General features: G+C 48.7%; 1 protein-coding gene across 1 annotated transcript; it reads left to right on the top strand.

Moving 5' to 3' along the window:
- The first annotated feature begins 2287 nt into the window (after positions 1–2287).
- Positions 2288–12530, top strand: LOC124081027 (mucin-17-like). The gene is made up of 10 exons (XM_046427149.1): positions 2288–2495; positions 3296–3426; positions 3786–3844; positions 6231–6382; positions 6883–6951; positions 7053–7215; positions 8186–8347; positions 8539–8636; positions 10419–10498; positions 12489–12530. The coding sequence occupies exons 1-10, from the start codon at positions 2288–2290 to the stop codon at positions 12528–12530; spliced, it is 1164 nt and encodes a 387-aa protein (XP_046283105.1).
- Positions 12531–12872: the final 342 nt, after the last annotated feature.

Below are 12872 nucleotides of genomic sequence, written 5' to 3'. Positions count from 1 at the left end.
TTCATTTTTAACTCTACCTTCATGACCTTGAGGTATTGTCTCTCTTTATGTTGTAACTTTTTCTGACTGCGGATCTTGGACTTGTCTCTGTTTATTCTGCTTTTGGTGTGATATCCGCTCACACATTTTCTCTTAGAATGTCATGGCCCATTTATTTACTATGTATATTATATAATGTAAGACTTTATATATTTTTTTCCAGATGAGCAAAGGATATTTGTCCTTAATTAAATAAAATACAGTTATTGTAACACTTGAGTACATTCCTTGAGCTAGATTTCTCCTGGGCCTTCTCATATATTTATGATCTGTTTCCTGCAGTATTTGCCCAATCCATGTTTAACTCATAAAAATAAAAGGATATTCTTCCTCTCTTGGCCAGGGGATTCAGGACTTTATAGTTTCTTCTTAAGTTATCTGGGTTCTGCGCAGTTGTCTTTCTCTTGTTGAGCTCTTTGGTTTTCTGACAAGGGCCCCCAAGCTTCTTCAGGTCGGAGACCTGAGTCTTTTGTCTGTAGAATGTCCCATACGTATTGCCTCAGTTCATTTGTGTTGCTGTGACATATTACCTGATGATTGGTAGAGTATAAGCAAAGGGTGTTTATTTGGTTCATGATTCTGGTGACTAGAACAGCATGGAGCTGGCATATGGGCATCGCTTCCCTGGCTGCATCCCAATATGAAGGGTAAGCACCAGGCACATGCAGAAAGGTCGTGTGTGCAAGTTAGGAAGCAGGAGCTTGGGGACAGGCCAGTCTTGCCTTTTATTTTATTTATTTGTTTATTTTTGATGGTGTTGGTGATTGAACCCAGGGCCTTGCATGTGAGGAAAGCACTTGACCAGCTGAGTTATATCCCCAGCCCCAGCCTTGCTTTTTTATAACAACCTCTTGAGGAAGACCCTCCTCACTCTGCCAGATCAGCATTAATCCATTCATGAGGATGAGGCCCAGATGGACCTAGTTAGCTTCTGTGTGGACTTACTTCCTCAAGGTCCTACTACTCAACGGGGGACTAAGATTTCAGCATATGCATCTTTGGGGGGCACACCTCAAACCATGCAGGTGTTGCACAAAAATTGCCTGCACTCCCGTGGGGCTCACCACTTGTGCTGGTCACCACTCTGAAGGCTAATGGTTTCCACTTCTGTCCTCTTTCTCTTCCCCAGAGGCTGTACTTCCCTTTAGGCTGTTAGCCAACAGATGAGGACCCCCAAGTTTTGTTTTCGTATCTTTTCGCAAACCTGTGCTTGAGTTTGTGAAAAGATATAACACTTAAATCAGGTCTGAGCATCTTCAGTAATGAGAGAGGGAGAAGGGAGAAGAACGAACTGATTTAGGATTTATGACTCTCTTGTGTGCCGGGACCCTTGACTTAGAGGCTGCAGGATGTGGCCCCTGCTCTCTGAGTCTGGTGGGGTTAGAACAGAAAGCAGTCTTTGCAGAGTATACACGTCCTTCATGTGCACACCCTGAAATCTGCTCTTCACGGGCACAACAATATTCCAGAAAAGTCAAAAAGTGCTTTAGATTTTGCAGGTTGATTGGCACAGTTCACCAAGAGCTGAACCATGTCTTTTTTTTTTGGGGGGGGGCGGGTTGGGGGTAATCAGGGATTGAACCCAGAGGTGCTTAACCACTGAGTCACATCCGAGCCCCTTTTATTTTTTATTTTTATTTTGAGACAGGGTCTCACTAAGTTACTGAGAGCTTCACTAAGTTGCTGAGATTGGCATCAAACTTGCGATCCTCCTGACTCAGCCTCCTGAGTCACTGGGATTACAGGTGTGCACCACCATACCTGCCTCCACTTCCTGTCTTTTTAAACTGTGTCTAGACTCTCCCTCAAGTTCCATGAGCCAGGAAATATGAGAAGCATCCTAAAGAGATGTTAACAGTAATGAGTTCTTCTGACGCAGGGGTTGAGGGACAATGACCACGTTCATTCTTAACCTTCATGGAATCTCGATTGGTCCGGTTCTCTGGTTTCCCTTATTCCGCCTCCTGTTTTCTCTTCCTCGGTCCTGATGGTGTCACCTGTCACGACACCAGGTTTCTCCTTCCTCATGTGCTGAAGTAAAGCAAGATGAACTCTGAGAAGGGGGGTCCAGGCTGCCTCTGCCTGAACTCTTGGACAGGCCTCTTCCTGCCTCCCTTCTCCTATCTGTAAAGTGGGCATGATCCTAATTCACCTTCGCACCCCAGGTCTCATGAGAGTATCCCATCAGACAGCATCTTTGAGAACACACTCCCCACTATCATATGCTGTGCAAATCGTGTGGTTGACCATGACCTTCTGCCTTTCAGTGACCTGCATGAACGGAGGGAAGTGGACAGGAGTGGCCTGTGATTGTCCCCCGGGCTTCACAGGAGATCGATGTCAGTTTTTGACCAATGTCTGCCAGAATGGAGGTCTCTGGGATGGGCTCAAGTGTCAGTGTCCCAGCCTCTACTATGGGCCACTGTGTGAGAATGTGGTGGAGAGCATCGAGATTGGTACGTGAGACCTCACACCCTTCCTCTCCCCAGCGCCAGGCCCAGGGTGTCCCACTAGGCACCTGTTCCTGTCCCATTGCGGCGTGTGGCAGGGAGCATGGCCACTTTGGGGATTGATATTAACCTAATGATGAGAGTTAAAAACATTTTTAAGTGAATAAAGAAGAAGGTATAATTTGGAACAAAATACCAATTTGGCCCAGAATTTGACCATAAAATGCAACATAGACGGTCCCCAGCTCAGAATGGTTCAACTTAAGATTTGGGGGCTTTCTCTTGGTGCCCAAGTGATATGCATTCAGTGGGAACCATACTGCAAAGTGTGAATGTGCATCTTTTCCCAAGCGAGGGATGTCAGGTATATTCTCTTGAGATGTAGAGCTGCAGCTCCCAGCCAGCCCCACGGTCACCCAGGGGTGCAGGGGAGCGACGGGCACTCTACAGGGTTTCTGTTATGATTTTCTGTAGGTTCGTGGGCGCAACACCTTTCAGTTTATGATATTTTTTATTTATGATGGGTTTATCCAGATGTAACCCCATCATAAGCTGAGGAACACAGCCCAGGGCAATATGGGCAGAATTTTCTAGGAGAATATAAGACCCAAGGCCCCTTGGGCTTCATCCCTTATCCCTGAGGACTAGAGGATACTTACCTCTCTTCCCAGGGGACAGAGGGTCGGGAGAGACCCAGGTTGCTGCCTCCACCCAGGGTGGGCTTCTGGGGGGTTCAGGGCTCCTTGGTAGGGAGCCCAGAGGTGATGCTTGCTCAGTTAAGTGGTGCTCCTGTCACTTCCCTCCAGAGCCACCACCACAGACGGTCACTGCTCAAATGGAACTGACCGTGACCGTGACTAGTGAGCCATACAGTGATAAGCTACAGGACCGGTCTTCTCAGGAATTCAAGAAGTTCAATGACACATTCACGGAACAGGTAAACCTGGGAGAGCAAGTCCCCAGGGCCCCTCAGTTCCCCCGGGGAGGAGTCCAGAGGGGTTAGGAAAGCAGCTGAGGGCTGTTTCCTCAGTGGACTTGTGAGTTCTCGGCTCCCTCATGTCCTCGGACTTGCTAGGGAGGCTGGACACAGGAAACCGACTTCCTCTGGAGGCTGCTGGGTGGAGGAACCTTGGTCTCTGGGAAGGAATCTTTCCATTCCAGGGAGAACTGGGGAGGAGGACTGGGAGGTGCTGAGGGACAGGGCGGCCTTGCTGACCCTCCTGACGTTCCACAGAAAGGCCCAGCAGGCCCCTAGATGGGACCTCTGGGATGATAGAATGACCTCTTACCTTTCAGATGAACACAATTTATTCTGGAATCCCTGAGTATGAAGGAGTCAACATCACAGGGTTGAGGTGCGTATCTGGGGCTGGGCCTTCGGAGTGGAAGTAGCGGTCCTAGTTATAAAGGCCACTGTGACCAGGCCGTCTGTCCTAGCCTGCTAGGGCTGCCCTGGTGGAACACGTGGACTAGGGGCTTCAGCAAGAGAGAGTGAGCTCGCAGTCCTGGAGGCTGGAAGTCCAAGATGAAGGTGTGGGCAGCGTGGGTTTCTCCTGAGACCTTTCTCTTTGGTTTGCAGATGGCCACCTCCCTGCTGGGTCCTCACATGTTCCTTTTCTCTGTATGCATATCTTGGCTGACTCTTTGTTCAAATTTCCCCTTCTCATAAGGGCAACAATCAATAATTGAATTAGGGTCCATCCCAATAGCTCCATTTTAACTTCACCTGAATCTTGTTCTGAGGCTCGGAGATTAGAGCTACAACCCATGAATTGGGGGGCTGACTGTAACACCATTCAGCCCCTAACACCTCTCAACGATGATTTTGCCTCTTTTCCCCACTGGATGCTCATCAGGAGTGAGGGAGGCCAGCCGGGCTGTTTCTATTGCACAAATGGAAAAACTGAGGCTCAGAGAGATGCAGCCACTTACCTCAGGGGTCCGTTACAGAGTGGCAGAGCCGAGATTCAATCCTGTCATGTCAGGAAGAGACCATCTGGAAAACCCAAAGCCGCAGTGGGAGCCAGGGATAGATACCCTGTTCGTCTTCAGAGATGAAGCCAAATAATTGAGCCCGGGGAGGGAGGCGCCCAGGGGAAAGGCTCCCAAGTCCACCCCGTCCTGCATTCACCTACCCGCCCTCCTGGGATTCTGTCCTGTAGAATCTTCCCCTAGGAGCCGCCCCAATTTTATGAAACCATTTGATCCGTGCTGGCCAACAGGGCTGGCACGAGTCCCCTGAGTCCCTCATGGATCATGAGGAAAATCTCTTCTCGTGGGTTAGCAGAGCCATGATGGACAGTTTTCATAAGGAACTTAAACAGCATTGCTATTTTTTGTGTGTGGCCCTGGGGACTGAAGTCTGCACCCTGGGCATGCTAGGTAAGGGCTGGACCAAAGGACCAAAGGACTTGGGCACCCTTGGATCTTGGTACTTGTAAGGGGTCCTGGAACTAGACTGCAATGGCTCTTAAGAGATGGCTACATTATGATTCATGTAATTATCCTATAGTGCACATTCTAATAGATAATATTGTATAATTTGATTTTTCCACATGCTGTATTAGTCAATGTGATACTCTAATTTTCTTCTATGAGTAGTTCCCCCAAATCTGCTGTTGATAGTTAAGCCTCTCAATATTGTATCAAGAATAAAAAAGGAAGAGGGCATTAGACTTCTAGAATTTAGGAATCTTGGATGGTGCTTACGAGGCCAGACTTTCACTGTGTTTTTAAATCCAGAAAAGACTCATTCTTAGGGTACACATAATCCCTGTGCTCCCTGAGAGGTGCTCTCTGGGGCCTGCAGTGTGAGGTTGCTGATCATCAAACTTCCTGGTTCCTTCTGTAAACACAGGAGATGGCCTTCATAAACTCCGGGGCTGGCTGCATTGTTCTCTTAGGGGCACTGACCTTGACTTCTAAACCCTAAATAAATTAAACCCTAATCTTGGGATTTTTTTTTTTTGCACCAGGGTTTGAACCCAGAGGTGCTTAACCACTGAGACACATCCTCAGCCTTTTTCAATATTTTACTTAGAGACATATTCTCTCTGAGTTGCTTAGAGCCTCACTAATTTGCTGACACTGGCTTTGAACTCACAACCCTCCTGCCTCAGCCTCCGGAGCTGCTGGGAATACAGGCGTGTGCCACCACCGTGCCTGTCCATTTTTGATTGGAATTTCAATCATCTGGGAGCTGGAGATCATTTTAGCGGTGAAAAAAATATATGTGATTAGAAAAAAAAATGCATGTCTGTGCCTTTGGATTTCTGCATGTCATTTTAAGAGGCTCAGAGACCTCCTGTAGGCCTTCACCTGTCCCTAGGGAGATGTGACCTCGAGAGAGCCCCTGCAGTGACCACCTACCCTGAGACCAAGCCTCCTTCAGGTCACCTCAGTGTTGCTGGGTTACATCTAGTGACAGTTTAAGGATGGCTTTTCCATGTTCTCCACCAACATCCAACCACATGGCTGAAGCTCCCTGGAGGCTGCCCAGGCCCCTCCTCCCATTGTCGAAGGCTTCACTTAGGTGCCATTATAGAAAGACCTGTGGCAAAGGGCCTACCGTGGTGCCTGGGACAGAGCACTTACCTAGGAGGCCTCAGGTCACCATTTTAATGGTCCCTCCCCCAGCTCTGCCTCCCCAAGAGATCAGATGGAGCAGAGCCAGTGGGAAGAGCGGGCACCAAGGCCACCAGGGGAGGATGCTCAAGGACGTCATTGTCTCTTCCTCCTCAGGCAGGGCAGTGTGGTGGTGGAGCATGACATCATCCTGAAGACCAAGTTCACCCCAGAATACAAGGAAATCTTCAAGAAGGCCACCGAGGAGGTGAAGGAAAAAATCGAGAATGCAACCAGAGAGCTGATAAGCAACAATGATACCTGCACAGGTGGGCTCCTGCGTCCAGGTGGGGCTGCCAGAGAAGTCCTTCATGTTTGTCATCCTGGGAGGTGGGGGGAAGGGAGGGAGATGGCAGCTCACTGAGATCCAGGAATCAGCCCCTCGGCCCTTCACTCAGACTGACAGATTCCAAGAGAGCCTCTAAAAGGAGGCCGCAGAGCCCAGTGGAGTCGGGCCGAGTCCTACAGGGCACTGGAAGGGTCCAGGACAGCTGGGGCTGCTGGGAAGTGAGGACCCATGTGATTTATTATGCAGTGAATCTTCTGAACATCGAGAGAGGTGCGGGGATCGAGAGAGGTGCGGGGATCGTGAGAGAAAAGGGACCCAGGGAGCGGCAGGGCCTCTGGGAGCTGGAAGAGAGGCTGGCCCTGCCTCTGCACAGAGCCGCTTCCTGTGTCCCTGTCACATCCCCACCCCCCTCACACGCCTCAGCCCCGTGGGGACCCTGGACCGGCTGGTTATAAAAGGCTCCTTGTGTCTCCTTCACAGCCCTGCTGTGCTTCAACTCAACTGCCACCAAGGTGCAGAACATTACAGTCACCCAGTACGATCCTGAAGGTAGGTGACACGGTGGTTTCAGGAAGAGCTGGAGAGGTGAGGGGGCAGTGGGAAGCCAGGGCTCCTGGCGCCTGATCACAGCCGCTCTCGTGTCCCCTCAGAGGAATGCCGGAAGAAGGCTGGGGAGGAATTGGCCCCCTACTTCACGGTGGAGTACAAGGACCAGAAGCCCTACTGCATCACGCCCTGCATGGCCGGCTTCAATGCCTCGTGGGACTGCCACTACGGCAAGTGCCAGCTGCAGCGCAGTGGCCCCCAGTGCTAGTGAGTACCCCACCTACCCCCCGCCCCCGCCCAGCCCCTGGGGTCTACCCAAGATGCTGTCTGAAGGTCAAGGTCATGGGACTGGATCCCAGCATCTCCTGAATGCATCAGGTCGCAAAGGACTTGGCAGAACATGCATGGCCAAGCCCCCTGGCCAGGTCCAGATAGGCTCAGTAGCTGCTCTTCCTGGTGTCCTCTCTGTGCTGGGTGACACTGAGGGCGGGGTGAGCTCCCCGGGAGCAGAAGGAGGGTCCCAGCTTCAGGACATTTGCAGCCTGACATGGAAGCAGGGGCTTGCTTCCAGGGAAAGGACGCCATCTCCTGTGAGCAAAATAGGGAAAGAAGGCCACACATCTCCACGGGCAGGAGGGAGGCCACGAAGCCCAGTCCTAGAGGGACAAAAGCCAAGAAAGACGTTGCCAACCTAAACCGAATTAGAGAGAGTGGCAGCCGGCGAGAGCACTGGGGGTGCAGCAGGGAGCCGCACTCCTCTCACTTGCCTCAGCCCCCTCAGGAGGAGGCCTGCGAGGTCCTTCTGCCATAGTGGCAGCTTCCTGGGGGAGGACCTTCCACGCTGGTCAGAGAGGAAAAGAGCCGGGCCTCAGAGGGGGAACAGGGGCCCCAGATCAGGGCGGGGGACAGATTTTCCGGATAGAGAGGAGAACTGAAAATGAGGACCATTAATGGGTGGGTGGAAGGGTCACGTTGGGGCGCAGCCCAGGGAAGTCCAGGGTTGGGTCAGCTGTCCCAAGTCCTGGGTTGCTACTGTGGGCAAACCTAGGGGCCTGGCACTGGGTGTTGGACCCACTGAAGTGCCAGCCCAGGGACACTGGGCTTGGTCTCCGTCCATCCTCCTTGCCCCACACTCTCCTTCCCCCTTCCCCGCTTCAGACACCCAGGGGTCAGGGCCCAGCTCTGAGATTGGTGCTGACCCCACTCTCACCCCCGCTGCCCCTCTCCCCCATCTCAGCTGCCTGATCACAGAGACTCACTGGTACAGCGGAGAGACCTGTGAGTGGGGCATCCAGAAGAGCCTGGTGTACGGACTCGCGGGCGCAGGCGGTGCCGTGGTGCTGCTGGTCATCGTGGTCCTCCTGGTGTTCACGCTCCGCTCCAGGAGAGAGGTGAAGAGGTGAGCCACGGCTGCCCCTCCCCTCTTTCCTCCAGGTCCCCCTCCTCCTCCCTCTGCTCAGATCCTCTGTCTTCAGTCTCTCCAACCCCGAGGTGAAGAGTGAGAAGCTGAAAGCAGGGACCTAGCTTGTCCTTGGGTCCTCGTCCCTGCTCCCTGATCATCATGGGGTCTCTGTACATCTCTATCAACAGGCAAAAGGCCACAGTGTCTCAGTTGTACCAGTGGCAAGAAGACGATGGTGGATCTGTCCCTGGGACCCTCCGAAACATTGGCTTTGACATCTGCGAAGGTATGGGCAAACTCCACTGGACTCAGAACGCGTGGGGACACACAGAGAGGGACCAGGGGGAACACTGGTGCTTGAAGGAGGGAAGGGGGCTTGGGTACAGTGGGGCATGCCTGTAATCTCAGTGAAGTGGGGGGTGGAGGCAGGAGGATCACAAGTTCGAGGTCAACCTGGGCAACTTAGTGAGTCTTGTGTCAAAATAAAAAATAAAAAGGGCTGGGGTGTAGCTCAATGGTAGAACACCCCTTGGTTCAATCCCTAGTACAAAAAAAAGTAGGGGGCAAGAGGGGAGCATTTGCCATTTCCCAAATATTTGGTGCCACATTGGAAACCCAATTTCCACGGCTTGTTCCTGCAAGACCCTGGGCAGGGCATAAGCCTGGTCACTGCTTGGCTAGACCATTGGGGAGGAACAGGCTACCTGACAGTGCTAGATTTCTCTAGAACACAAAACGGCCTATGTGGACATAGATTTGTGCCCAGAAGTGGGTAAGCTCATTAGCAAGTAAGTTGCATCTCACCAAAGAGATTAGCATTCGATTTTGTTAGGTCAAATGCACATGTTAAAAGTTCTAGAAATAAAGTTTTTAAATTGCAAAGATGAAAAATCATGCATCGAGGAAATTTCTCAGAAGAGTCTTTAACTTCTAAGAAGGGGAAGGTTGGAATGAGGAAAAAGTCCAGTTCATTCACAACAAGGCAGGAAAGGGGAGGAAAAGAAAAATGAGAAGACAAATAGCACAAAATAAGGTGGCAGAAAGTATCCAAACCATCCACAGTCATAAAAAATGCAAGTGGATTAAACACTCCAGTTAAAAGAGTGAATTTTTTAAAAAATCTAGCTGTTTATCATGGATGAGAGGAACATGAAAACAGATGGACAGAGAAATATAAAAAGAACATGGAAAAAGGAAAACAGGATTGCTAGACAAAATATTTGTTGTTCTCTACATTTGTTGTGGGAATATAAATTTTAAGTTAGAGAGAGAGAGAGAGAGAGAGAGAGGATCTATATTGAAAAATGGCTTACTATGTTAGACACAGTCCCACTAGTGTCCAGTAGGTACAGTTTCAAAATATGAAAAGCGAAGATTGACAAGACTGTGGGGAAAAATGGACAAGTCCACCAACATGGTGGGAGATTTTAAAAATACCTGTTGTAACTGATTCATCCAGCAGACAAAAAGTCATCAGGAATATAGAATGCTTGTACCCAGTAACTGGAAGCCTTGGTATAATACAGAACATTGTGTTCAACAACTGAAGGGAACATAATTATAACGAGAATATAGAAGACTCATTTGATGGACATGCACAAGGCCACACACACAAAAAAAGTCCTCAACAAATTTTCAAAACAAATATAAAAGTCAGACTACATTATATGACCATAATGCAAGTAATTTAGAAGTCAATACCAAAAATTTCTGGAAATGAAAACAAAAACTTCTGTATCTTTGGAAACTATTTAAGTTTCTAAAAAACTCATGAGTTAAGCAGGAAATCATATGGAAGTTATAAAATACTTGGATGTAAGGGATTATGAAAATACTTGGCATGAGAACTTGTAGGGCAGTTATGACTATACTCAGAAAGAAATGTACAGCCTCAAAAGACTTATAACTGGAAGCTTTGGGGGTGAAGCAGTTTAGGTAGTCTGCCATGTTTTCAACGGTTTTCAGTTTCAAGGGTGTAGAATGAACCCGCTTGCCCTCTTTCGAGTGAGCAGAAATGAGACCTTATCTTCCTAACCACCTGTCTCTGGGGGGCTTTCTCCTCCTCTAGAAAGAGAAGATTACATCCACCTGGACGCCATCTACAGTAACTTCCAGCCCTCTCTGAATCACATAGACCCTACAAAAAAGGTAAGAACAGCCTGGGTGAGACTCTCACCTCCCTCCACTCCGAGGTGCCATCTTCCCCAGGACACAATAGGACCTTCAGCAACTAAAGCCATGTGTATGGTTTGTTGGTCCAGGCAATGGTCCCTGGTCTACACGGCCAGGAAATGAGCATAACTCGGGAGGGCAGTTGGTAGGGAAGGTGGAGAAGGTGGAATCTACCTTCCCTCTTCCTCCTCTGTGATTTCCCTCTCCACTGTAAGTATGTCCATCATGGCCAATTTATTTAGTTATTTTAATTTTTAAGCAACCATCAACATCAGAACAATAGTAAATATTTACATGCCTCACCCAGATAGTGATGTTTAACATGTTGTCATGTTTTCTTTTTTCATATCTACCTATCAATTCAATCATTCAATCCTAGAGACTCAGGAGGCTGAGGCAGGAGGTTTGCAAGTTCAAGGCCAGCCTCAGAAACTTAATGATTCTCTCAAAAACTTAGGGAGAGGGCTGGGGATGTGGCTCAAGCGGTAGCGGGCTCGCCTGGCATGTGTGCGGCCCGGGTTCGATCCCCAGCACCACATACAACCAAAGATGTTATGTCCGCCAAGAACTAAAAAATAAATATTAAAATTCTCTCTCTCTGTCTCTCTCTCTCCCTCTTCTCTCTCTCTTTTAAAAAAAAAACTTAGGGAGAAAATGTTTCAAAATAAAAAGGGCAGGGGAATGTAGCTTGTTGGCAAGGCACACCTCAATTCAATCCCCAGTATTTTTTTTTTAAGAGTGAGAGTGAGAGAGAGAGAGAGAGAATTTTTTAATATTTATTTTTTTAGTTTTCGGCAGACACAACATCTTTGTTTGTATGTGGTGCTGAGGATCGAACCCGGGCCGCACACAGGCCAGGCGAGCGCCCTACCGCGTGAGCCACATCCCCAGCCCCAATCCCCAGTATTTTTAAAAGGAGGGAAATTAATTAATTATTTTTTTTCTGAGCCATTTGAAAGTCAATAGCAAACATTATGACACTCTCTCTCAAAACACCTCCACACATATTCCCAAATACTATTATTATACCTAATAAGTTGATAATAATTCCACAATATCGTCCAATAACCAATTTTTCCAACTGATCTAAGGGCATCTTTTATAACTTTTTTTAAGAGAGAGAGAGAGAGAAATTTTTTAATATTTATTTTTTAGTTTTAGGTGGACACAACATCTTTATTTTATTTTTATGTGGTGCTGAGGATCGAACCCAGCGCCCCATGCATGCCAGGCGAGCGCACTACCACTTGAGCCACATCCCCAGCCCTATAACTTTTTTTTTCATATGTGGATATAAATTTCACTTGGTGAATTTTGTTGTTTCTTTGGCCTTTGTATCTATAACTGGCTTTTAAACATATATTGTGTCGTTTTGGAAGTCTAGGATGGTTGTCTGCAGGAGGGGCCCATACTCTGTATTTGTTTGATTATTTCCTGGTGGTCTCATTTAACTTGTCCTTTAATCCTCGGTAATTCCTACAAACTGGAGGTTAGGTCTAGAGGCTTAATTAAATTCAGCTTAAACATCTTTGTTATGTCTTAGATAATGTTATTGCATCACCCAGGAGAAACACAACATCAGGTTGTCCCATGGAGACTGAGGCCATGACTGGTTCCCTGGGAGAAGGTGACCACTTCTTAATGACCTCATTAATATTGTTTCATCTGGGTAGATATTTGAGGACAGAAGAATCACCAAGTGTGATTGGCCTCAGATACTGTACTTCCCAGAGAGAGAGAGAGAGAGAGAGAGAGAAAGCAAATCTTGGGGCAAAAAATGAAATCCCTGGCCAGGCTTCCTGTAAACCCTCCTGATGAGGGAGGGACGATACCATGTGCTTGTGCTGGATTCCAGGTAATAGGACAAGTTCAAAGCTGAGATTTTCCTAGGCCCGAGCCTCTAATGCTTTCAAAACCCAAATAACTCATGGGCCCAGCCCTCATTGAATTCTGTTTCTCTCTTCAGGTCCAAATTCAGAGGCCCCAGGTGGTAATGACAGCCTTGTAAAGCAAAGCAGTTTTGTGTGGCGCCGTGGGATCTGGGAGTGAGGGGACCCCAGTTGGGCTAAGCTTGGTGGAACATTTCCCCATGGAGAGCGCGCCCCAGGAGTTGTTGGGAAACAGCCACTGCACATACCAAAGAGGAAGAGGAGAGAGAAACAACAAACTCAGCTTCTGCTTGTGAAGTCGTGTAGAAGCACCGGGGAGGATCCAGAGGGCTTGTGGTGATGCCAGGCGAGGCCTTCTTGCCCATTTCCTGGGAGGTTCTTCTGAGCGCGCCTGCCCACGTTCAGCACCAAGGACAGCGCCCGGCCTACAGGCTTGCAACTGGGACCGCTTCCACCCCGGG

This window comes from Marmota monax, unplaced genomic scaffold (assembly GCF_021218885.2).
Source record: "Marmota monax isolate L192 unplaced genomic scaffold, Marmota_monax_Labrador192_F-V1.1 WCK01_AAM20220418_F8-fsc00341, whole genome shotgun sequence".
Lineage (NCBI taxonomy): Eukaryota > Metazoa > Chordata > Mammalia > Rodentia > Sciuridae > Marmota > Marmota monax.
This window is presented reverse-complemented; position numbering and strand designations above follow the sequence as displayed.